The 25,824-nt window shown below is 33.1% G+C and overlaps 1 protein-coding gene across 1 annotated transcript; it reads left to right on the top strand.

Annotated features, from left to right (window-relative positions):
• The first annotated feature begins 913 nt into the window (after nucleotides 1–913).
• On the top strand, nucleotides 914–25,338 carry LOC148603020 (uncharacterized). Its single transcript, XM_088552385.1, has 3 exons — nucleotides 914–1,122; nucleotides 20,928–21,194; nucleotides 22,362–25,338. Exons 1-3 carry the CDS (start codon nucleotides 1,056–1,058, stop codon nucleotides 22,736–22,738), a joined length of 711 nt encoding a protein of 236 aa, XP_088408511.1. The 5' UTR covers nucleotides 914–1,055; the 3' UTR covers nucleotides 22,739–25,338.
• The last annotated feature ends 486 nt before the right edge of the window (nucleotides 25,339–25,824 follow it).

The following is a 25,824-nucleotide window of genomic DNA, read 5'->3' as shown; positions in this document are numbered from 1 at the left end:
CACACACACATGAACACAATTAACATGGATACTACCATAAACATTCATGCCCCCTTTTTTATTGAGTTTGAGTTCTATAGCAATCGAACTCATGGAAGATAGAAAAGGAGAAAGTGCTTTTTTACAAATGATGATTGGATACAAGCTTTAATGTTATCTTTACGTTCTGTTTATCATTTTTTTTGGGGGGATTGTTTTTGCGCTCAATTTTGATTTATTTATTATTAAACACAATCTTTCTGTTATACTCCCCTATGAAGCCAGACTAAATAATTCATTTCCAACTGTTATAATTATACCACCGATGGTATCTTTGTAACCATGATGATAAAACTGCGTGAATAACGAAGAATTATGAAATTGCTATCTTTTAAGCATAACCGTATTTATATAATCAAAAATACTGGTGATTGTTCGCAATCGTATTGTTTTAAATCTGATTCAAGCTCTGACAATCGTTTTCCTGATCATTTCTAATTCTTCCGTTAAAACTCAGCAAAATAATTAAACATCTCAATTCGACTATTGGATTTTTATATTCTTAGTTTCATGTGATGGATTAAGTGAAAGATCTAAAACCACCGCTATCAAAACAAAATTGCCAAAAGATAAAATGGATGATGGATTTTATATAAAAAATATTAATCCGTTTCCATAACAACGGCATCAGATATGATTTATTTTTATCCGCGATGATCGTTTCTCTGCGATGACATTTCACGTCAAATTACGTTTTCTATCTGTCAATAATAGATTGAAATATACATATTTTTCGCGTCTCGTTTAATATGTAAACAAAACCACTGGAGAGTTAAAAATAAACGACCAATCGGGGAACCGGAAAGTTAACTGTCGTCTGTCGAGAGAGACCTCCCAGTTTTAATGTAACCGTGGCTTAAAGTCAGAAAAAATATATACCGTGTAATATTCTGAATGATTGTAGAAAAACAACACTTGGTATCAAGTGAACCTAAAGTGTGTATAGGATTATTTTATGCGTGAATAGATGAAGAAGTAAACAATTCTGTTTTAGCGTTTGGATTAATTCCCCCACCATGAATTGGTGGGCAACTGTCTTGATCATCGCCTGTATTCTTAGCGTATTGTTTTCATTAATTACAGGTAAGTAATATTGAGAATTCCATAATGTTTTGTCTGTCATTTTTTAGTTTGATAAATTTTCATATTTTAAAGGCTAGTAAATGTATTAAAGCCAGATCTAGAATTTTAACATACAGTTCACCCTTTCGTATGTTTTATTGTTTTCCTATCCCACATGTTAAGTTTCTGGTTATAAATTCAGCTTCAGAAAGCTTTTAGTCTAATTTCTCTCCCGTACGTATTTTTTTAGATTTAGTAGCTCTTTACTTTAAGAGGTTAAATGGTGAATAAAATATGTTGTTTATGTATTTTGTATTAAGAAGAATTACTGAAAATGATAAAGAGCTTTTAACGTGTGTTGTTTGCTCAGTGATTCCGGAATTTTGCTGGCAGGCCGGAAAATGACATGGAAAGTTACTTGGATACTTTCCTTAAATCGATAGTTACACGAAATTAAATTTATTATTACCGTTCTCCCTCAATATGTGCAAACATTTCCAAGTTTTTTTTCCTCATCTTTGAGTTGAGATGAAAGTCTCCCACTTCAGAGAGTATCTAAGTGAGGGATTTTGTCATTATCCCAAAGTTTCAATGCACAGTTTAAAATTAAAAAAAAAATTCTTTTTAACGTGAAAGAAAAAAATTGTAATGAAAATTGTTCTTTAGCATATAGAATTAAGGCATGCATTTCTCATTTACTTGAGATTCAATTTCTATTTTACCATTTACACCTCATACATGAAAAAAAAATGAACTCGGCGTGCACCCAGTTTAAAAAAATGGTACGAAGTGTACGATTTAGATTTTTTTAAGAAAAAAGGGGAGCGCTTCCAGGCTATCATTTGCACGTTTCCACATTTTGCACAAAAACATCAAAATTGTCCAATAGTAGAAGGGTTCCCCACCGTTCTAACCCATGGACCCGTCACTGCCGCTTTAAACTTGCACGTTTTCGTCCGTGCTGAAAACGCATAAAACTACAAATGATCCAAAAGAACAAGAATTAATCGGTACCATCTAGAAATTGGAGATTTTAAGAAATAATCAAAATCTTAGATCTAAGAAACGAATTAAAGGAAAACCTTGTTTTTGGTACAAACAGGATAGAGAGTGAATGACCCTTGCTAATTGAGATCCATTTCTGAAAGAAGTTTTTCATATAAACAATAAATATATAGTTCCGTTCTCAGTTTGCTCGATGTTATGCATCTGTATATCTAAAGTGTGAATAGCCGGTTCTTTTTCATTTCTTTTCACTAGACTTTTGTATTAGTAACGGAATCCTTAAACCCATAGCTGTTTTCTGTCAGATTTTTTTGTAGTTTTGAACAAAATGTAATGTTCATGATCCTTCCTTCTTCATAAAGCAGCTTATATAAATAGCAGGATATACACGCTCATGGATCTCTTTAACACGCTTAAATATGCCTCTTATTTATAAGCAGCATATAATGTTAGTGAATCCACAAAGCAGTTCATAAAGGGCCAGTGAGTTAATTTCTTGGTTCTTGGGTCATTTTTCATGAAAACCAATGAGGCAGATAGGAGTTAATTGTCCAGAAATGATGAGGGTGTTGTTTACTTTGTTCACAGCAAGACGAATTCTTTTTTATTTTTTTTACTTTTTTTGTTTTTGTATTATTGGTATGACAGTAAAGGGTAACGGATCACGCTCCCCCATTCCAAAGAGACGAAGATGAATCATAAAATTAAGAAATTATGTTATTTGGCCTATTAGGCAGAACACACAACTTATATTGAAGCTTGTTTCTAGGATAAACAATTGTGATGCAATGAGCGAATGACCAAGCAGATCATTTAAACAGCAAAGCATAAAATCCCAATCAAAGTTTGCTGAAAGTTATTCTATGTATGTCTGTTCATTTACAATAAAATATCAAATTATAAGAACTTATCCTCAAGCTTTTGATCGTGTTAATGGTACGAGAATTAACTTAATGACTAGCCGACGCCAGAAAGTTAATCTAATTTGCTCCAACGTTAGGTGAAACATGTACATCCCGTCGACATGGCTCTCGTAAAGAAATATTAATACAGGTCTCAACAATGATCATGTAGTAGATAATAACTAGTTCTTCTAGGGCGATGAACAGCAGATGTGGTAGTTTTCGCGAAGAGATAGAATAATGTTAGCGAATGTAGATGGTACCTATTTGAAAAATACTGTACTATTAACAATAATATCAGCCCATTTAAGAATCATGTAGGCAATATAGCTTAAGGAATAAGGAAACGGGCTTCAAAATCATTTATTGTTGACTGCTAATTTGGATTGCATCAAGTTCAAATGTTATTAACTTAGTGATACTAATAGAATAGCACCAATGCATCTTTCTCAGCAAGAAATTCAAGGGAATCTCGGGTTATGAGTAAAATGAGGTGAAATTAACTTTTTGTATTTTTTTTTAAATAGATAGAAATAATAGTTTAGCGAGAAACATTAATTTTTCCCATGATGTTTTTTTGTCGTTAAAAATAGATTCAAATGAGGAAAACAATGTATCAAAATTCTGTGTGAACTGCTAGTGCTGCCGGTTGTTATGTTACAACAAGGAAATACATGTAATAGCCTTTTTAAAATAGCATTTTTTAAGTCACATGGTTGTGTGATGCGTTAGCCTGAAGTGCAAAAAATGGCATTACCAAACTATTTATTAATTGCTATCACAGTCAAATTTGTATACAACTGACTCCATTCAGACAAATAAGCAACCTTTATGCATAGTGCTATAACGTGTTCCCCCTTTCTTTTATCAGCAGTCTGCATAGTTTTTAACATGCTTAGTAAACTTAACAAAGTTAGTCGTATAACAGAAAATGAATACGAAAACACAGGGCATGTACTCCCTTTGATAATGATTGTAAATTGCAAGTGTTTCTTGCAGAATATAAAAAAAGAATGTTACAAGCCTCTCTTACCTGAAAATGTATACTAATTAATAATTTTGAATCTAACTGAAGAATGTTCGTATCAGAATTTTTGTAGTTTTTAATGATAATGATAAAATGGCTTTGTTTACATTTAACTCTAGTTGTGATCATTTGATATTTTAGACAAGATTTCATATCAAGAACGATGAAATTAAAACTTGAGTTGAAAGATAATAATTACCAAATAGCTCAAATTTAATGTAAATACATCGTTTGGGTTTTGTTCATAGTCAGATAAGATATTAAACTATCATCTTCGAAAACTGGTGAAATATGACCTTTTTGTCTTTAAAACAAAACGTATGTAGAAATTTTCAGTGATGAAAAATAAGATAATAAGTTCTCGACACCTACAGGGTATTGTGACGACTATCAAATAACACGAATACTTCGTGTGAGCAGTCGTAGTGGTATATGTTTCACAGGAGAAGGTGTATATTTCATACAAAGGAATCTATATTTTGAAATTCAACCTATTTAAAATACCTAAATTTTAGTTGTCAAACAAAAATCTCGGGTCTTTTGTGGATTTAAAACACTGAATTCGGCTAAGATTTGTAATCTGTCCACACAATACAATAATACACGCTAAATCGGTTGACTGGCTCTTGAAACTGATGAACCCGGCTGATAACAGGGCTATTTACTTTGGTTTGCACTGCGTAGACCTTAATTTTGAATGTTCCTCCTTAGATCTTTTCTATTGTCACGAATATTCCGTGTCAGATATAATTAAGAATGTAGAAATAACCGAAATTCAGTGGTCGTATATATTTTCTGATCTATAATACATTTAAACTATTAAAAAAGAAGTTATATTCTAAAAGTCTCATTTAAAAGTATAAATATGAGATTTTGTGGTATTTGTGCTAAATGTGACAAAATTAAAGAATTTGAATACATTACACGAGTCATTAAAATAGTAAACTTGAAAGTTAAAAGGGAGGAATTTTTATAAACTTAGTATATTACTCTCAGGAGGTACTTAAACAGTGTGGGTGATTTCATCTCTATCATTTGCACTTTAAATATTTTTAAAACACCTGTCTAAATTTTTGATAAATGGTTGTATAAATATTAAAACCTACGGTTTGTGCTTACGTTTTGTTGCTATTAGATTCTGAAGTGCATTTCAATATTTTGGGAGACGTGTATAGTAATATAAATTTTGAGGTTGATAATCCGTTTTCTCACATTAAATCACGAATCATATAAGTAAATTGACTTTTCGTAAAAGTGAATTTCTATGTAAGAGGTAGATTTTAGATTAGCGTGGATATTAAAATGTTTAATTGATTAAAAGTCCCCATTTCCATGCCATATAATCCATAAATATCAAGAACTACTCTTTTATCTAAAATGAAGGAAAATAAGTTATGCTAAAAAAATGTTGTAAATTACTTAATCAATTTTTGTCCATTATAGAAGGCGCACCTCTTCAATATGTATATAATCGCTATGCAAAGTTTGAATAATATTGATTTTATACCTTTCGAGTTAAATTGTACATTACAAGGAGAAAATATCTCATAAGCATGACGGACTAACGGATGGGGTCGCGCAGCATCTGGGTCTGGTGACGAAGGTAAAACAAATGGTAAAGTGCAATACTGTAAATACCCGTATATTTCCAACTGACACATCAATGGACGAAAATATCTATCACTCAGTAAAATGATAAAACGTCTAGAACACAAATGAAGTGAACATTCCATCCTTTGGAGATATTTTCAACTATTCTTCCTAGTCTGCCATAGACATTAAACAGAACCCCTAACCAATTATAATAAAATATTGTTGTCTCCTATATGAGATTAGAGGCAGTTTTACCGTATCAACTAAATGATAAGCTTTAAAAGCACCCTATTTATACTGTGTTAACTTTAAAGTCGAAAGTCGTCAGTCATCCTACAGACTTTCACATTTCTATAAATATTAGTTCACTTTACATTTAACAATTAATTTGTGAAAGTCCCCGTTCTTTATAAATGTCATTAATCATCCTAAACTGTCATATCCTGCAATGTCTATATAGGGCCTCGTTTTGACCTGTGTAATTTTATAGATTAATTGATGACCCGAAAATCTACAAGAAAAAATCTTAAATTAAGTAAACGGTCTATAATTCTCAAATTACTCATTAAATGTTGACTTAGTATTAAATTGATGGTCTAATCCTTTTATCCACTTTCAAACCCTGCTTGTATGTAAAGAAATTTAAACTAAGCGTCAATGGCAAGGCGTATCAATACATTTAAAACGTTTACAAGACTAGAAAAACAAACATTTGGTTAGACACGCTGATTTGTAAAAGCCGGCACAGCAGTGGGTCATTTCAAAAATCCGTAAAAGGCTACATTTAATGTTTAATAATTCTTTTCACACTTGGTGAAAATTCACCTTTTCAAGTAAGATTATTTTCATTGACAAAAATGAAGCCTGACTTTTTGACATTAGTAAATTATACTGTGAAATTAGAGAATAAAAGATCAATTTTAAGACTAGTAAATGAATAAAAAAAAAGGGTGTTTTGACATTTTTTAGAAAAATAGACTAATTGGCCAGTATAATTGTATATTGTATGAAGAGAATTCTGAAAATTATCAAAGGGGTACTGATCCTGAAATTTTTACAGGGGAGGGGATCTAGGCCACCATTAGCATTTTCCAGGTTTTGCACTAAACGAACATATAGTTATCTGGGAACAGGAGGCATGTTCCACCTACACCCGATTCTCTCACAGGAAACTCCACTGTTTATTGTGCGAATGACATGAGAAATGCAGGATTGTTCAAGATACTTTATTTTGTTCATCTACACATATCAACTTGAAGTCGCAATTCTCTATTATAAGTGAACTGCAATTAATTTTCTACATAATTCAGCTTTCTCTTTGAGAATGTTTTCAATTATTGCTAAACATTGCTCATTTTGACTATGAGAGGAAATGAAGGTTGGTGCACTTAAAAATTCGATTGATGTTTAAGAGGCAATAGACCGACCATAAATTCGCGGGTTTATATGACTTTAACACGAAAATCTTCAGCTTTTGTTAGTGTGAACTGTATAGAGGGGACACACATTTGTTTGCATAGGGTTGATTGTTAAATTTTGGTGATACACAGATATGTGTTGTATTGTCATAACGTTTTATGCTTTAGGCCATCGTAAAGTATAATGAATTATTATACACTACACTAATTTGTGGTAATGTGTATGCAGTAGATGGTAACAATGAAACCGTTATTATGTATTGGAGAAAGTGAAAGAGTAATCTAGGGAACCAAGGTTCTAGCGGTAATCAAAGAGCAATCTAGGGAACCAAGGTTCTAGCGATAATCAAAGAATAATCTAGGGAACCAAGGTTCTAGCGATAATCAAAGAGTAATCAAGGTAACCAAGGTTCTAGCGGTAATCAAAAGAACCCCTAACCAATTATAATAAAATATTGTTGTCATCTGCTTTCCTAGTAACACTCGCCGAGTTGCTCAAGCTACTTTAAAATAAAGAGTACGTAGGAGTTAACATATTTGAATTATTTCTCTAAGTTGTGTCATCTTCAACAATATTCAATGTACATGTTATTTTTTTTTTTTTTTGGCGAATACTGATGGTACTAAGATATTTTACATGTACCATGATTATTTCATAACAAGATGTGAAGTTTTATAAGTCGTTTTCCTCTCGTTCCATGCACGAATTATAAATCGTAAATATGTATTGCAACTTTGGCTTACGAAGAATACTCCCTCTTTCTTAGAGCCTAGCCGAATGAGGTGGGGAATCAAGGATTTGTCATGCACGTTCGTCTTGTCTTTGTGTGAATATTATTTGTGGAATCACCCGAGAATTATCGATAAGTCTCTTTTGAGTGACGGACTTCTAATTTTAGTGAGCTTATTAATAAATAAATTGCCTAAATATTTGTTTTGGCAAGCATGGAAATTGTCGACACAACGACTGGGTAATTTTCCATCACTAAGAAACAAATTATATTTTAAAGATAAATAAACAGTCGGCATTACCATTGTGTCTGCTTAGTTATAATTAATGAAAAATTATGTCGGTCGAAGGATTCTGAATACCATGCGCTGATACAAGGAGACGATACAAAAAAGATGTAGCTAGCTATTCGAACCGTTTTGACATGCTCCACAGTACAAGAATCACAAAAGATGAAATTGACGCACACAACAGCATTCACAAGTTAAAAAGTTTAGAAAGTTAAATTTTCAGACAGAACAAAACTACTCAAATAGATAGATAGATTACAATAGTTACACGCATCCTTGAAAATCGTACTTTTGAGTAATTGAAACGCTCGAGAATCGATTTTCCGTGGAAACAAAATAATTACATCTATTAAACAGAGCTTCAGGGGCGGATCTAGATACTTTGAAAAAGAGGGGTGCCAGCTTTGGTTCCTCAGAAAATAGGGGTGTTAGGACATTATTTGCTTTTTTTTTGTCAATTTTACACACGAAAAGGATATTTTTTTTTCAAGAAAAAGGAGAGTTGCAAACCCCCTGCACCCACTGGAGCTGCCACTGCGCTTGGTTTAAAAGAATGAGTTGCATATTTTTGCTATCATCAGCGATGATGACTTGCTCTTTATCATTTTATCAAATTAATGAAAGAGTGAGCTTGCTGTTTAGCATTCACGAGTCCTTCGAAAGGACTGTCTTCATGTAATTTTTTTTTCAGACGTTGGATCTTAAAACTCATTTTACCATTTTTACGAATTTTTAAAATCTAATCAGAATTTGACCTGCTTTTTGTATCACCCCCTCTCTGAATGTAAAATCCTTCAGCACTCCATAGATGACCTGACAGACAATCCAATCTAATTTCAGCTGTCATAATTGTAAAAGCAATAAGCAGAGAAAAAAACCCAAGGATTCTGAAAATGTCACCCTCTTTATACAGTATGCAATGTAATGCTCTGGCCTTATACCTCATATCTCCCTAAACTTTTGTGATTCCACTCCTATTATATTGCTATACATATATTGCTATTTTATCGTGTGCTTTAAGATAGACTTGAAGACATGCTTTTGTCGTTATATAACTTTTCTAACACCTTTATCGTTATAAGATATGCCTTGATTAAATACAAAGCTTTTATTCAACAAAGAAATAGGGGTTCTTACACGATTGATCTTAAAGGTCAAACGCTCAAAACAGAATAAATACAGCATGAATTTAGGTACACCTTTTAATGACACCTGTCAAATTTAGACCTGCCTCTCCGGGAACTTCCCGCAGATTTACACATGTACAGTACATACAATCACCATAGAAGTGAGTTCGGTCCTTAACCACTCAGCATGATTTTGCTCAAAAACAAGGCCAACTGCGAAGTCTCAGAATGAATGTTAAGAGTGCGTTTGACTTAGAAATTTCTTTGTTGTAACGGAGATCGTCTTGATTAAACACGGGGTGCACTTGAACAGAAACATTGTTTTGCGCTTTAAGTTGATTTTGTGTCTTATCTGTGTTTTATCAACGTTATGCAAGAGTTCAAGAAAAAGGCAATAATTTAGATAAAGACTGTTGCTTTGCGTTTTATAAATGCCTATTGAAAAGAAACAAGTTTATTAAATTGTGCAGTGATGTGCACGTTTTGGTAAATTACTTTTCGAGATATGAAGAATTGTCTTATATTGTCTACTGAACTTTTGCATACCTGTTTTCTATGTAAGTACAGATGTAGAGATGTAACGTACTGATGGCTATGAAATGTCTGGTGAATAAAAGTGATATCTATGAAAAAGAAATCTAGAAGGAACAGGCTAACAGTTAACATTGGTTAATTATGTAGTGTCGGATCCAGAGATTTATAAAAAGGGAAGCTTATCCGGGGTCCCAAATCTCATATGAAAATTGTGAAATCATGCAACACATTCACTTGAGTTTATAATACATACACAATGGTAAATAATAATTTTGCAAAGTGTTTATTGAATTGTACTGCATTCTGAGTATTTCAATGTTTAAAAATATTAGATGTACCATTTTAAAATATTTTAGATGTATATAAAATCAAATGGATCAGTTGTTTTATTTAGACGGAATTAATAAAGTTTTCTGAGGACATGCGCGCTGAAACTGAAAATTCGTTCAACAAGCCTAACAAGCACGTTTAATACTTTGTTCATAGCAATTTGTATGATAACTATAAAATCACCCATGTTGTCAGAGATTGGTAAATTTCCCAGATGGAATAAAAATCGGAAGATGTTGACACAGTGTAGGGTCAGACCAATTGTCTCCGGATGGAAATTCGACTTAATCCACAGAACACTTAAACGGAATCAAAGCATGCCATCAAGATGGCTTGAATGGCGAAAATTGACAATGGAAACTATTCCCAAGGCCCTATATATGGCGTAAAACAAAGGTTCCACGGATCAATTCTGTGTAGTCTTGATTTTATAAGACATTAAGTGATATATGGCCAGTCTGCCGATTGATGACTTATTAATAGAAAAATTTCTCGCGGACGAGACGAATTTCTTGCGTTCTACGGCCTCTTGGAACCGTAGCAATAACTCGATATTCTATACGTTTGATAACGGTAATAATCTTCGTCTGTGACCAGTGAAAAGTTTTCATATTTGTAATTTGAAAATGTCGGAAGAGACATGAAGTCGAGGAATAATTGAATTCCCCGTGATAAAATTTAGGAGACAGCATCAATCATAATTGAAGATAATATTTTTTCTCTATATATTGTACAATTGTATATTACGCGATCTTATCTTCCGAATTATATTTTTCGGAACGAATTTTGAGTTGCTACTTTCTGGAGAACTGGTGGTTCCATGGAGGTTTTTTGGGATTGGAACCCACCTTTTGGGCAAAAAGGAGAAAATTTGTACCCTGAACTCCCTTTTATTAATGACTTGATCCGCCTATATTATTTTTATTACTTCTTATTTTACTATAATTCCAATGTAACAGTTTGGTTATTGAAGGATGGAACGATGTTAATGCTCCCGATAGATCTCCGTTTTAATCAGCTGAGTGTAAAATTTTCAAATTGACAAAACAAATACACTTTTTCGTAATAGCAAATGGTTTTCCAGTCTCTCTCTACTAATAGTTCTTATAAGTTTTATACATATATATACACTTTGAACTATTCACTTTCAAAGAACACGTATATTACTGAGATACTTGTTGCCAGTGCAAAGGTTTGCATTCGTTACTATTTCGATCGAACGCATCGGTGACCACGCATGCAACGCCCTGTGATGATTTACGATGTAATATGCACATAATGGCGTCTTCGTAAAGCTTCAAACGCCGTATCCCATTGCATGACTCTCAAATAACGTTTTAGAGTTTCTTGATAATGTCATTAACCCGGTAATAACGCTCGTTCAGTATGGTTTTAAAGATAAGCATCGGAAGATACAAGCTACTAAAGGCAGATTTGGTCGTGTGGCTTTTGTCTAGTTTCCTGTCTATGATCCAAATTGCAAAACCGTGAAAATTATGATGTGACTTAAAATCTATTTAAGTCAGGAAGTACAAGTTTAATTTGTCTATTATTTCCACTGCTTGAGTTCAGCTTCCGTTTTCGTGTATTGGCTATAGTCCATGATATTCATACTAGTTAAAATTCTTTGTATATACTGTCGGTTATTCAAGAAATTAATTTTATCCTGTAATAATTTAATTTCAGACGAAACACGCTTTCTGATGGGATAAAAAATTTTGTCCATCATCTCATAGACCGAATTTGGTATGTGACTCTGACGTAATCAACATCATTGCCCGTAATGCACACTTCAAAATAACCGACTACGCCGTTTATTTAGCATAACAACGTGACTGAGGTTATTTCTGCATAGACCGAAAAAATATAAGTCATTCCTTAATGGGATTTCCTTTCTACCTAATGTACGAGAATCTTTATTTTAGTATGAATCATCTTTTATACCCGTCTCTGCTAAACCGTAGCAAATATTACTGTGTTGTTGTTTTTCAGTGTTTTCAAATCATATGAGGTAGCTGGGGTCATATTCTTGTTTTATTTCAGTGAAAAAGATTATCGCACGAATTTATATTTTAGGTCTCACGCTTTCTTCGAGGGTGAATTAATGGATGGAAACGCGATCAATTCATTTTAACAATCCTCATTACTAAATGCCCTTGCGGGGCACCCTAATTCAGCGCCAGTACTTTTTGGTTCTTTTTTGTTGATGCGGTAGGGTTTGTTTTTCGTGTGTCCTTTTGTCATTGTTGCCTTTGATATTGATGGCAATCTGGTTGATTCAATACTCATTAGAAAATGAAATCTTTCCTGCACTTTGGGGAGCTGGTACTACCGTTTACCGTTAAATAAATGAAGATTGTCCTGCTTAAAATAACAGTATCATTTAAACATCTCTTGTTCTTGTATATATGAATCATACTTATATTATACGAAAATGAGCCGAAGGCATTTTCACACATGGTTTACCATCACAGCTACATAGTGTACAAAGCTTACGAAAAGGTGAAATTTTATTGCATTTTATAAAAGTGGAAACATTTTAAAATTTCTCGTGCTTAATAGGATAGAACGAACGTTCCGCTGAACATAAGTTTTCTCCTATTTTCTTTGATAGTTAGGCTATCCTTTTTAATGGATCTTGATTGAGATATACATCAACCCAGAGGATTTCGGTAAAAATGTTTGAAGATCTTTTTTTATGATTTGAAAGTAAAGTATTTTTATAGGCGCAGGTGGTGATTATTGTATTTTATTGAAATAAATATACTTGATACAAAAAAAAATAATGTATTCATGTTACTATGTAGGGTAAGGAAAGATCCGGAATTCCGAATCGTCCTAGATCTATTCGGAATTCCGGATAGGATTTGTAAGATTCCCAAAGCAATTTATAGACCTGTTATGATTCAGAACTGCATAATAGATTGTCATAGATATGAGGAAGTTACCTGCACAACGAATTCTCACTGGGTTCCAGAATCACGAGGCATGCCACTATACAGTAGGTGACAAATCCGGCTTATTTGTGACGGACAAGTATTGGTAAAATATTCTTGCCCAGAGAAACATTGGATACTTTCAATGGACGCGGCACTATGCAATCAATCAATCAAATCAGTTATCAAATAAATCTTCGTAATTATTATGTTGTGCTATACATATAAAATCAGTTCGGACGACCCGAAACAACCATGCTGGCAAAATTGATGTCTCCATTCCTTAATTAAGATATGGCATATTCAATACGTGTGGGATGAAATTTCATTCGCACTGAAGCTAAGGGCATATCTTCTAGAAGTTTTGAAATTACATCAATTAATTTTACAATTATGTAAATTAGTCCTTAATTGCTATTTAAAGACTATAACTGTATAAATCTAAATTTACATGAGGAAACAGATTGAAATTTAAATCTTTTCAATCTACGATATTGGTTATACGGCATAACTCGCCTTTTGTCCCAATTAAGTTAATTATTTTTGTGCAGTCAGTCTGTCTGTCCTTACTTAATCTCAATGCAAGAGTCATGTTTAAACAAGGACAATTACCTCAGTTAAGTACAACAATTTTGGTGACAGCATGCATCTGGAGTTTTGGTGATAACTGATGAGGAAATGCCAGTGGGTGTTGTTAACAAGATAATTATAATTTATTGGCTATTTTATTAAATTATAAGGACAAGGGGGCAGATTTTTAGGTCTTGGCACACAACACAATCACAAGTACGGAAGCCAATCCTGTGGCGGTTCTAGGAGAGTTTTCCGACTTTTGGAACCTCCATTGTTGAAATATGTTCAAAATTTTGGGAAAATGTGCAAATGATTGCATAGAACTCCCTTTTTATAGATTACTAGATCTGCCCCTGAAATCAACATTTTATTTCGGTTCTGATTTGCCTGATGTTTCGTTGGAAAAGTATCAGTTTTCAATCTATTGTTCGAAGCGTAGGCCACACCACCACCAATATTTTGTTGAGTTCAATTCTATAACTTTAAAAGGAAATTTAATATCAACTTTTTCCAATTTCAAAATAGATCAGTTGGTATTAAAGTATATTTAATTTCTTTTCACTTTAAATCAACATATAATTTAGGGATTAATTGATGGTTAAAACTGATAGTATTCTGTTTCGGCGATTTACGAATTAAAACGTCTGGTAGACCAGATTACAAGCGCCAACAAGATTATGTCAAGCAAAGATTACACCATTTACCAAAAAGTGAAACGTGCGGGTGGCTAGAAAGGCGTCATATTGCGTTATTAATAATGCCTTTTTTGCAATATTGAGTATTACGTATACGACAAGATTTTTATCGTTTTTTTTACAAATTACAAGTGTCATATAAGAATAAATTAAGTAAATAATTGAATGCTTTACATGTATATCATCAATTACAATTCCTGTACAGCTATAATTTTAATATTTTATAATTCGGAATGGCATATGAAATGCAGATTTTAACTTATTGGTTTCAAATGCATTTTGAAACAAGAATTTTTTTCCTTCTGACTATGAATGTTTTTTGTTGAAAATATGTATTTCAGAAGCAGCAAAGGGTGGCTATCAATGGTCCACTTTAAGTAAATCAAAAGAATTTAAGGTTCACAACTAAGGTACATGAAAATGCATATTCGGGGTTCCTGACCTCGGACCACTACTTATTTGAATACCTGAATTCTGAGAAGTCTTTATCTAGAGCCCTTTCCTTCATTGCCCCCATATATATGGATTTGTCACTGTTGTCGTGAGTATACAAAAAGACGTAAATTAAATTCGAAAGTGTAATTGTATGCACCGGATACGTCATGAAAATCAAAGCTTAAAAAAGACACTATTTCACCATTTTTTAGCAATTTTATGTCCTTTTTGACGGCTAGCGACGTGTGAAGTGGTACACTTTTCATGTCTGGTAATTAAGTTGTTTAATTCGTCAAGAATAAAAATATATTTATTTTAAATCGACATTAATTTCAAAGTTATTTTGTCATCTGGGGTCGTTTATTTCCTTTTAGTCACGGTGATGCGACGAATAAGGAACTCTCGGTGATGTATGATCCAACATTACGTCTTCTATTTGTTTACTCTTTTTGAAACATTAGATAAATTAAAAACCCATTCGTTGTAAAACAATGGTATTGATCTGAAGTATGATTTATTAAACACATCCTTTATTTAATTTTTGTAGCTATTAGTTTGTTGTATAAAATCATTATTGCATTTTCTTAGTGTCCGTTTTAATAAGTAGCTCTAGGTTTTGGGACTAAACTTATTGGGATCGGGGGGAAATGTTATCATGAAATGAACGATCCCACCCAATCATCATATAACTACGGTTATTCTTTTGAACATTTGTATACAATATTATTGATTCTGTTGACAGGTTTATGAGACGCCAAACTATTTCTGCATGTTTTATTGCAAATTTGCAGTGCATTAAGTTACATCCTGATAATAAAATCTGTCGTAAGCACCAAATGGTGAAACCAGAACAGTTCAAGATTTTTTCCTTGTTGCAAAAAAAGTCAAAATGTTTAAAATGTACGAAATGATATGTGTACTAGTTGCATTTTAAACTTTGTTTGTACATCTTGTGTAACAAATTGTTATACATGTAAAATTGAAATTAGAAAAACTGTTATGAAAGTAAAGAAATACACGTATAAAGCCAATTTTTTAATCAGCATACAACTCGGTGATGGATCTAGGGTTTGAAGCCCCTTTTTGAAAATGTTTTTCGTGCATAATTTTTGGCAAAATTGAGCGAATAATAATTTGGAATCCCTCTTTTTCTGGAACTCTTTATTTTCAAAATCTCTGGATACACCCTTGCAATTAATAAGACCTTTTTTGGGGGAGATATATAGAAAAATATCCGGAACATTTCTGCATTTGATAAACTATTGCGTTTGGGAGGATAGGGTGAACAAACACTAATTTATTAATAATGATTTATTATGCGTAGAAATTCGAAAATGCACTGGCACATGAAGGCAATTATGATTAAGTAGTTAGCGATAAAACTGAAAACTTTCTATAAATCTCTGCTGATTGCATAATGTCGGGCGCCTCTTTACACTATAAATTATCTTAAGAATAATTTTGCTGATAGAACTCTGTATTTGCATGTCATCTGCGTGTATTTACATAGTTTTTATTTTATTAGGATGGAGAATATGAAAAAAAGAATATGAATCAATGTGAAATGTGTTTGTGTGCGGAAAAAATACGGAATTTTCACCATTTCCCAACATCATTTTTGTATTATTTTTAATAGACCAGTTCAATAGAGGTGACGTAAAACTGAAACCAGACAGCAACCATTTGATAGTCTGGGGAGGGAGGGGGCTTTTGCTGTTTTCAGAGACTTTTCCCTTGAGCAAAAATAATTAGTGATTTTTCCTGGGTCAATCAAAACAAATATTTTTTTCACCGTCTATTGAAAACAATCTATTTTTGTCATCAAACTACTGAAAAGCACCTTCCACATAGACAACATGATAATTTTTTTGGGTCACTTTTTAAAAACCAACTTTTTTCTCTTCAGCGATTAAGTCAAATTTTTTTTCACATTCTCCAGAAACAAACTCTCCCTCCCCCCAAAATAAATCCATAGCCTCATCCCAGAAAATCAAATGGCTGCTGCCTTAAACAGTCACGAGTGAATTTCGGAAGGGGTTGCTGTCTGGGATAAGGTGGCCGCTCTAGTGATTTCCAGCTTTTTCTTTTAATCGGGCAATAAACTTGGTTAAAAATTAAAATCCAGGCTCTTAATTTGTTTCGAACAGATTCTCACTTCTACCTCCGGTTTGCATGGTCTGTTATTTGTAACCAATAATTGAGCCCAAATCGGTGGTACATGTACAACTTGAACAAACTGATTAATGGAAAGAGTTCCTAGTACCCCTTTAAAAATAAAAATCTGATGGATCAGCAAACGTGGAAAAAAATCGAATGCCTTTGTTGAAGCAAAAATCTCACAATTCTATCTATTTGTTTATCTAACCTACGATCTATTTACTTCGTCACACTACGACACTTGACCGAGACAAGAGTGGTCATTTATTGTTCCTAATGACACCGTAATGGCGCTAAAATGACCACTGTTCTTAGTCACATGACAGACGATGTATTGTCATGTGACAAGCAAATGAATTCTATTGACAAGTTGCAAGGAAAAACGATACTTTTAGTACGAAAAACAATTACTATGCCTAACGTGTGTGCTTTGCAGCGTATAAGGTTATTTTTCAAAGGTGAATATAAGTGATTTTGTTGAAAAAAAAAAAACGGAGAATTGAGTAACCGCTGGAACCCAGATTTATATATCAATGTGTAAGTTTATGATATATGTGACTATTTGAAAGGCGTGTTTTACTTACCCCTTTCCCAAATCAAGCCCTTTCACCTTTTCGACATTTCAGTTGGTGCCTACACTTCAATACACCGCTCAAATTATTCTCGAGTTTAGTTTTCATTGATTATTTGATCATCGACATATTGCTTGTAGATGTTGGTTTGAAAAAAAACGAACATAAATACCCTATAAATTTTACCAAAGGATCAAATGAGCACCATTTCCTGAGTGCAGTTCGCTGGAAATAGCTTGTAGAAACGAGAGCCTGTCATGTTATGAAGATCTTACCGTTTTATAATGACAATAAAATTACAACTGTATCCTATGGTTATATGGTAATAAAATACACCAACTGTTTAAAAATTTACAAGGGGTTTTATTATTAAACTCGCAACGGTCCTCCTAAGGCATTTATTCAAGTGTTTTGAAATTTAAAAAAAGGGGACAGGTGCTAGTGGTAACAAAAGTAGCTCTTAGACTTGTCACTGTCATTTGTTATGTGAAACACTTTTCTAAGCTCCTAGTGGAGATGAATATTTAAACAAAAAAATCGAATAGCAGAACGTGGAAGTCCAGACTTGGGGTTTCTGTTTATTTCGAGAAGCAAAAGTTTGAAAAAAGAATGCAGTTAGTAAACTACACGTATGGTTTCTGTATTTCCTTTGTAGTCTTGTTTTAAAACATTTAAGATAAGAATTATCATTTTCAAAACTTTGTGTATAAAACTTTAATCAAATTGAGTCCAAAGTCGAAACAAGTATATACCCGATTTCCTTTTGAACACTTTTGTCTGCCTTACTCATATGTATAAACATAGTTTACTTATTAATTCTGAAAGTAATTTTTTTTCCCAATAACAACGCGGAATGCACAATTCTGAAATTAAACTGACGGACGCAAAACTCCACTTTGCATTAAGCACATCACTTGAACTAAATGATTTCCGACATGAAAATAGATATTCGGTCTGGCAATTAATTTATAAATATTTATAAAGTCTGTCAAACTTGCTTACAATTTCCCCTCTCAGGAATTCAATTGTCATTACTGCTTAGCTTAAGGCCATGCATGTAATGACTGTACATGCAGACTTCAACGCTAATAGGTTTTCTATTGTGTTTGGTGCCTTTAGCTTTTGTTATAAAACAACGATGCAGGAAAGGAAAGGCTTAGTTTATTGTATGGTATGGAGTGGAGTTGAGGAGTGGCGTCATGGAGTGGCATCTTGGAGTAGTTTTTGGAGCGGTACTTGTGTTGTGGAGTTTTGTTTTTTTCAAATCTGCCATTGACTCACTAAATTAATACATGTAGTTCAATTTCAGAATATAACAAAAATAGAAAGCATTCTTTTTAACATAAACTTCCTACAAAGAGTTATGACACTTTCATATATTACATGGTATATCGCAAATTCGAAAAATTTAAAATGAAAATTTAATTTCAAATTCAAACCCTTCTAAATGTAATCAGTTTCGACTCCAAAAGTCTACTCCATTTCCCCACTCCACACGTCCGATCCATAGAATAAACTACACCGACGGAAAGGAAACGAGAATGCATCTGCTTTACGTTGACATAATAATAATGAGACTATGAGTACCTTGTTCTCTGCATGTTTTCTCGTTATTAATTCTGTCAAATTGCTTGTAATATAGCAGACATATGAGGTTCCTATATGGGGTGTTCAATTCTGTCAGCTGTTTCTATATTTTTATTTATTTATTTGTTGATTTGAACAAAACTTGGAGGAAGTACTAATTTTTCTATTATATTAATCTTTTCATATGTTTCTGTCAAAGTCTTATACTTCGATACCGCGTTTCATTCATGTTTCCCAATTATTGTTACTGCGAACCATTAAAACCATTTCTTACTAATACATTGTAATTATAGAATACCATATGCAAATGTGTAAACCTAATTGTTGAACCACGTATAAGATACAGATACGTTAATTGTATAATTATTGGTATATATGAAACAAAAGATTTTGAAATATTAGCTTCTTATTTTACATTTTGGCTCTTAAGATATGAAATTTTAAAGTACAACGTTAGAAATAAACAAAGCAGTTTATTTTTAGATACAAAATGATGTAATGTTTAAGCCCGTGCATTTTTTAGCCTGTCAAGAACAAATATTTTATATTATAAAGAGTGAATTGCTTGAAACAAAGTGCCTCAAATTCTCAATAATTTTAGTTCCACGTCCATACTAATATGCAGGCAAGGAATGAAACAGTTTTAATGCATGTCATGCATGCTAACTTGGAAAAATATATAATATATTTGCCAGATTCTTAAAAACACTTTCACTTAGTATTGCTAGCAGTTTGACCTCTCCTTTTTTTCTGTTTATTGTTATTCATTTCTTATATTGCAATGCACTTGTCTGTTCTTGTCATTTACACACATATATATATGTTGTCTGTCGGTCTTTCTACCGAACTGAGTTTGCTTGTGGTGATAGAATATAACTTGAACCCATGAAACCGATTAAGCTTTTAAAAGCATTACGTTGAATCTATTGACAAAAGTAAAGTTTTCTTTAAAGAATGAAGATCAACACTAATTACTGTTGCACAAAGTGTGCGCTCGCGATCATTACTCGAAAATGTCACAATACATTTCTTTTCTGCTACTTACGAACCACGTGTTACGAACAATTCGAATACGAACATTTATTAAATAAGTCATCAGACACATATATAAATGTGGAACATGAGACGTAATAGATGCAATCATTAAAATTCAGTTACATGAATAAACAAAGAATGAACTTCATTAACTAGACTAAGTATACATGTATAAACATACAGATATTAAAGTTACAACAATTTGCATTTATTTTTTACAAAGTGAGAAATATTAATTAAAAGTTCAGTATGACAAAGGGAGAGCAAACCTTTCATTTTATATTGAGAGGGAAATCGTTAGTAGTTAAAATGAATATATTTCCCCTCAAAAGTTTAACATTAGTATCTTGACATAAAAATAAATAGTGAAATTCATCCCCAATATCATCAAAACATAATTTACAAATTCTATTCTCCTTTATTACATTAGTCCATCTTCCATTTTCAGTGGGTATATCAATATTATTTGTTCTTAATTTACACAGCCAAATCATTGCAGAATAATTTAATCTTAACAAGTATTGCTCAAGTTTAAATTCTGTTTTAAAAATTCCGTAAAAGTCACCTTTAGAGCTCTTCTTAATGTAAGAGTACCAAGATTGAATAATTTGATCTTGCAAAGTTTTATAATAACCCATCCATGAATTGTTCTTTGTCAATATTGTAATGGACAGAGGTACAAATTTATGCTCTGGACTTTCTCAAGTTTCGAAATAATGGTTAACTTAAGAACAACAGAAGCCCACAATACAGTGTCGATTGAAAAAAAGGCTGATTGCCCAGGACCCATTTCAATGCAATTTCTAAGATCCAAGTTAAGAAATTGAGTGTCCCGGATTTCTCCAACGTCATAATTAATTTTCTTAATTTTTTTTTTCAGGTTTAGAATGTGAATGTACAACGTACGAATGTCTATCCGAAGGGCGAACATCATGCACAGCTAGTCACTCTTGTTATAGTCAGTTGACGAAAGTTGTAGAGAGAGGATGCATAGACCGGAAGACGCCGTTACTATGTGAAAATCAGCGTCCAAATAAGAAGACAATTTCATCAAAATTGATTGCCGGATGGCCTGTATTACATTGTTGTCGTGATAGGAACTATTGTAACCGCGGAGTTATCCCGACAGAGCCACCAGGCCGAAAAGGTAAGGGTCATTTCCATTTGTAGAAACTACGTTAAAAGTATATTCATAATTCGAATAAAACAGAGCGGCGAATGTAAAAAAAACAAAACAAAACAAAAAACAAACAAATTAAAAGCAAATATATAAAAACACATAAAACATCTACAGACAAAAAAGATGTTTTAAATTTTACAGCAAAAATAGATTTAAAGCGCACTAGTTACAATTAATTAATAAAATGTATTTATTTAAACATAGCCTCTCATACTTCTTTTTAGCGTGGTTCTTTTGTATGTAAATATAATTATTATTAGATAGATATATGTATAGAGGTGAGACTGAAGATGAATTGACTGTATGGCTGATTGTCAGCTTCCTGATATCTTAATTTTCCTGCTCTGGCCAATTAGATATATAATCTCATTCAAGACTTTGCACTATGTTCTATCAGCTTTCCATAAAATCAAAAATACCGGTATTTCATGTTTTTCGACCGTGAAATATATCATACTGTGATTCAAACGGTGCTACCCAGCCTTTCTCGTTACTCAGGAGTTATATTTAGTAAAGCGGAAATGGCCGAACAATTCCGATTGACTCAGCCCCGTGCAGGTCCGGGTGTCAAAAGAATAGGCCTGCAGCAGCGCTAAGCTTGTCGTAAAAGGCGACTAAATAGTGCTCAGAACCTTAGAGATGCCTACAAAGCATCTGGGTTGTGTGCCCCAGGTGGTGGAATGGGGTACCCCTGGTGTCTTATATGCTGGGGTTGTCAGGCTATAATACGGAAAACCTGACCGCAAACCATAGTGGTGCACCGTGTTGGAAAAGATGCCACGTTCCTCGCACGTTTAAGAACCCTACTGTGGTATTCTCCCGAAGAAGGAACCATAGGGCTCCGCCACAGGAGGCAAAATTGCCCGACCCTACCCAACTCTCCATATTTCCAGTGTCAATGAAAATTTGTCGACCCCATTATACTTGTGTCCCATCCCTTTTTCATTTCATCATCATTTCATGTTCATTTTATCATCCAATTCATGTTCATCGTCTGAATATAGCAGAAATATTGCTGCTCGGACGTTAAACCCCAACAAACAAACAAAACCGATGGACTCATGACTCAGATTGCGTATTTTTTTTATCTTATGCTATATATATATATATATATATATATCCATTTATTTCCAGATTCATTCCAAAACGAAGAGGAACAAAGCGACGGTTACTATGACGATTTACCAAAAGAAACTGTGACAGAAAAACCAAACTGTCCTCAATCAGTGGCGGATTCCGGAAATGCGAGTGGTTCCGCAACTATAAATCCTATATATATAGCAGTTCCGGTTGCGGGATTGTGTGTACTTCTAGCGTTAATTATATTTGCAATGTACCTCTTGAGGAGGAGGGGTGATTACTATGAGAGATATCCTTATCCCCAGACAATGACTGTTCCTCGCCATCACATACAATGTAAAGACACGAAGTGTGTGCCATCTTGTAAATTGAACAGATGTACGGACAGCGAACGATCTTCTTCTGGAAGTGAAACAAAGTTGTTTTTATAGTGTATGTGGAAAATAAGTCCTTACTTTCAGAAACGCTATGAGCATTGGACAGTTGGGTTTATCTGCGTAAAATGAATTAAGAAATTCTTACCCAACTACAGAAAAATCAGAGCAAGTTCTTCAAGTTTTGTTTCCATTATCGATATTTTCTTATTAAATTCGTATAGAGGTTATTCTTTCAAATAGGATTTTAAAAGAACCTTCATCTTCATGATAAATTTATCATTTGACATAAGTCCTTTTTCCGAGTCTTGACAACGTGTTGACTTAGAGTACAAAGAGGTGTTTGATCATTTATCATAAAATGGGCAGTTGAACATATCGTTTTTTTGTCAATATACATGGTTAAAAGGAATACAAAATTATTGTCTAAGCTTATAATGTTTCTGTAAGTCGAAGCGCTGTTTTTCAAGGTTTCAAAAGTGTTATTTATGGAGGAAAGATGATTGTGAAATGTTGCCTATTTATAGTTGTGTGTGAGTATGAACAGTGCTATGGTCGGTTATGTACATAAATGAGCGAGCGAAGGTATACTTTATCATTGAATATGTGATTGAAAAATAAATGGCTCATGTGTAAAATACATTGTGTGATGATTGTTACGTATGTCTGTTATATATGTGTGTATGTATGTGAGGGGATTCGTGATGAAACGCATGCTTGGTGGTTACTGCTAATGCGTGATAACGTTGTTGTAATTGCAGATGATTTGTTTTGATGAAAGAAAAAATTGACCGTGAATGTTCTAGATTTATATTTTGAAATGTCTGTAAGCAATTGATGTGCCATATTTTTTTCATGTCGATGAAATTCATAATTTATTATTATTATTGCACAGTTTTGTTTTCAACACTCTCTTTTGATATCATATTTCTCGGTATGTTTGTATTTTTGTCTGTTCACGCTTGAAGGGACTGCAAAACAATCTTCTGATTGAGGAAAAACATACAGAAAAACCAAATTTTAACCGTTGGTAAATCAAGACTTGGGTTATATACTTCAAATAACAGTGAGGTATATTAACAAAAAATAAAACTTTCCAAAACTGCACAGAAAATTGCGGCAAAATTATTAATGGACCAATCTTCTCAGTGATTCGTTCGAAAATAATGGTAAAGCTATTAAGGCAGCATTTTTGTCATTTTGTAAAGAATATCTAACTCAGGGCAAATTGTCTCCCTCTTCTACTTAGAGGAAGTGATTCACTGCGCATGTATAAAGCTAACATCCGGTTTTCATTTCCGCTTGACTCTCTTAGTTTCTAAGTACATGAATTAAATAATAATTGAAATAACCATTTCTAGAGCAATTTAATCAAAATGAAATGACTCTATCAAAATATCATTATTCACTGTGTTTTTTGTGTTCTGTTTGTTTTTTTTTCTTCTGTGATCTCACTATTTTTTCATTCTAAGCGTTTAAATAAATCAAATTTCAATTATGCAACTAGAGAAGCTTTCATCGATCTCAAATCAGTAAAACAAGACAAAACTTCTCAGAAAATGTCGTTTAGATAACCAAAAATGTTTTAGTTTCAACAAAATAAAAAAAATGATCAAAAATTCAAAATGTTTATAACGAGAAACAAAGCTAGATGCAATATAGACCTTTAACACCTTTAAGTTGTTTTAGATAGGACATAGTTCCAGGGGAGGATCAAGGATTTTAGATTAGGGGGACGTACAGGCAATATTTCGACGAGCGGAGCGAGGCGAATAATTTTTTTATGCTAAATTTTTGAAATATTCTTCTAGAGTGGGTGCAATGTAAATATCTTTTGTGGTAAAATTAGCGAGAAATTAAAGTTTCAACCTAAAACCGGCTTAATCTACCCCTGGCAACCCATGCTTTGCAAATTTTAGAGGGGGGCGCACGCCCGCCACGCCCCCGCCTGAATCCGCTCCTGAATTCAGAACTAGCTGTGTTTCTGATTAATGCCTCGTTTAATTTATTTAAAAAGGCTAGCAACAACAGAAATAGCCAACTCCTTAGAACATTATTCTGATTTAAAGTCACTGCATTTTCTTTATGTACCAAAGATAAGGATGTTACCAATTTGACCTTTAAGTGTTAGTCTTTGTAAGAATCGGGCCAGTGTATGTAACATGGTATGGAAAATGCGCAATTTTTAAAGTTTAATTTGATTATTTGCGCCATCTGAATCGAGGAAAAAAGACAGGATTTTTCATCTCATGCTGGTGCATTGAGTTATAATTCAATGAAATGCACTGAAAATGCACAATTTGATAATTATGTCAAAAACCTCATTTTTCTAACATTCTATTGAAAAATTTTCTGAGCAAATTCAGTGATGCAGAGATCGAATAATGGTCTTTTCAAATAAAGAAAGTATCCTTGAGTGAAATAATATTGTCTGATCTGTGGGGTTTTGACATGCATGTTTCTGATTTTTCCAATTTTGCCTGATTCTTAAAAACATTTACACTTAGTATTGCTAGCAGTTTGACCTCTCTTTTTTCTGTTTATTGTTATTCATTTCTTATATTGTAATGCACTTGTTTGTTGTTGTCATTTACATATATAAATCAGAACTATGGGATCATGGGGAAACTTTAACGAAATAAAACTTTTAAACACAAGCTATTTATTTTGTATATGCTTTAGATTTTAAACAATCTAAGAAAAAAAGATAGAATCTTCATTTATGCTTCAGACAAGATCGTTAGAATATGTAATCTTTATTGCAATATTACACACTTTAGAGTCAAGCAACACACCATAATGCAATTCAGAAAGGACAATAAGAGAACTTGTACATATATGAAAGAAATTCCAAACTATTCATGATTTTTTTTTTTGTTTATTTATTCCGCAAAAAAAATCTACAATCGCAATTAATAAAAGTTGCATTTTTGAAATAATATCACAACTAACATGAATTTTTGTCATTTTAGACAAAATGGCCAGAATTAAGATCGCTATTTTGACTAAAATGACAAAATCATTAATTCAGAGTACATTGCAGCGTTACATAGGGTCACGTGACAAACGATACCTTGGCATATCAGTTTCTTAACTGTAATTTTAAGACGGACAATTCCCATTGTATCGCACGAAGCTGATAC

The sequence above is a fragment of the Perna viridis genome, chromosome 11 (assembly GCF_037379345.1).
Source record: "Perna viridis isolate PV_CMFRI_1.1 ecotype Kerala chromosome 11, ASM3737934v1, whole genome shotgun sequence".
Classification (NCBI taxonomy): domain Eukaryota; kingdom Metazoa; phylum Mollusca; class Bivalvia; order Mytilida; family Mytilidae; genus Perna; species Perna viridis.
The sequence above is the reverse complement of the archived record's forward strand: the minus strand, read 5'-3'. Positions and strand labels throughout refer to the sequence as shown.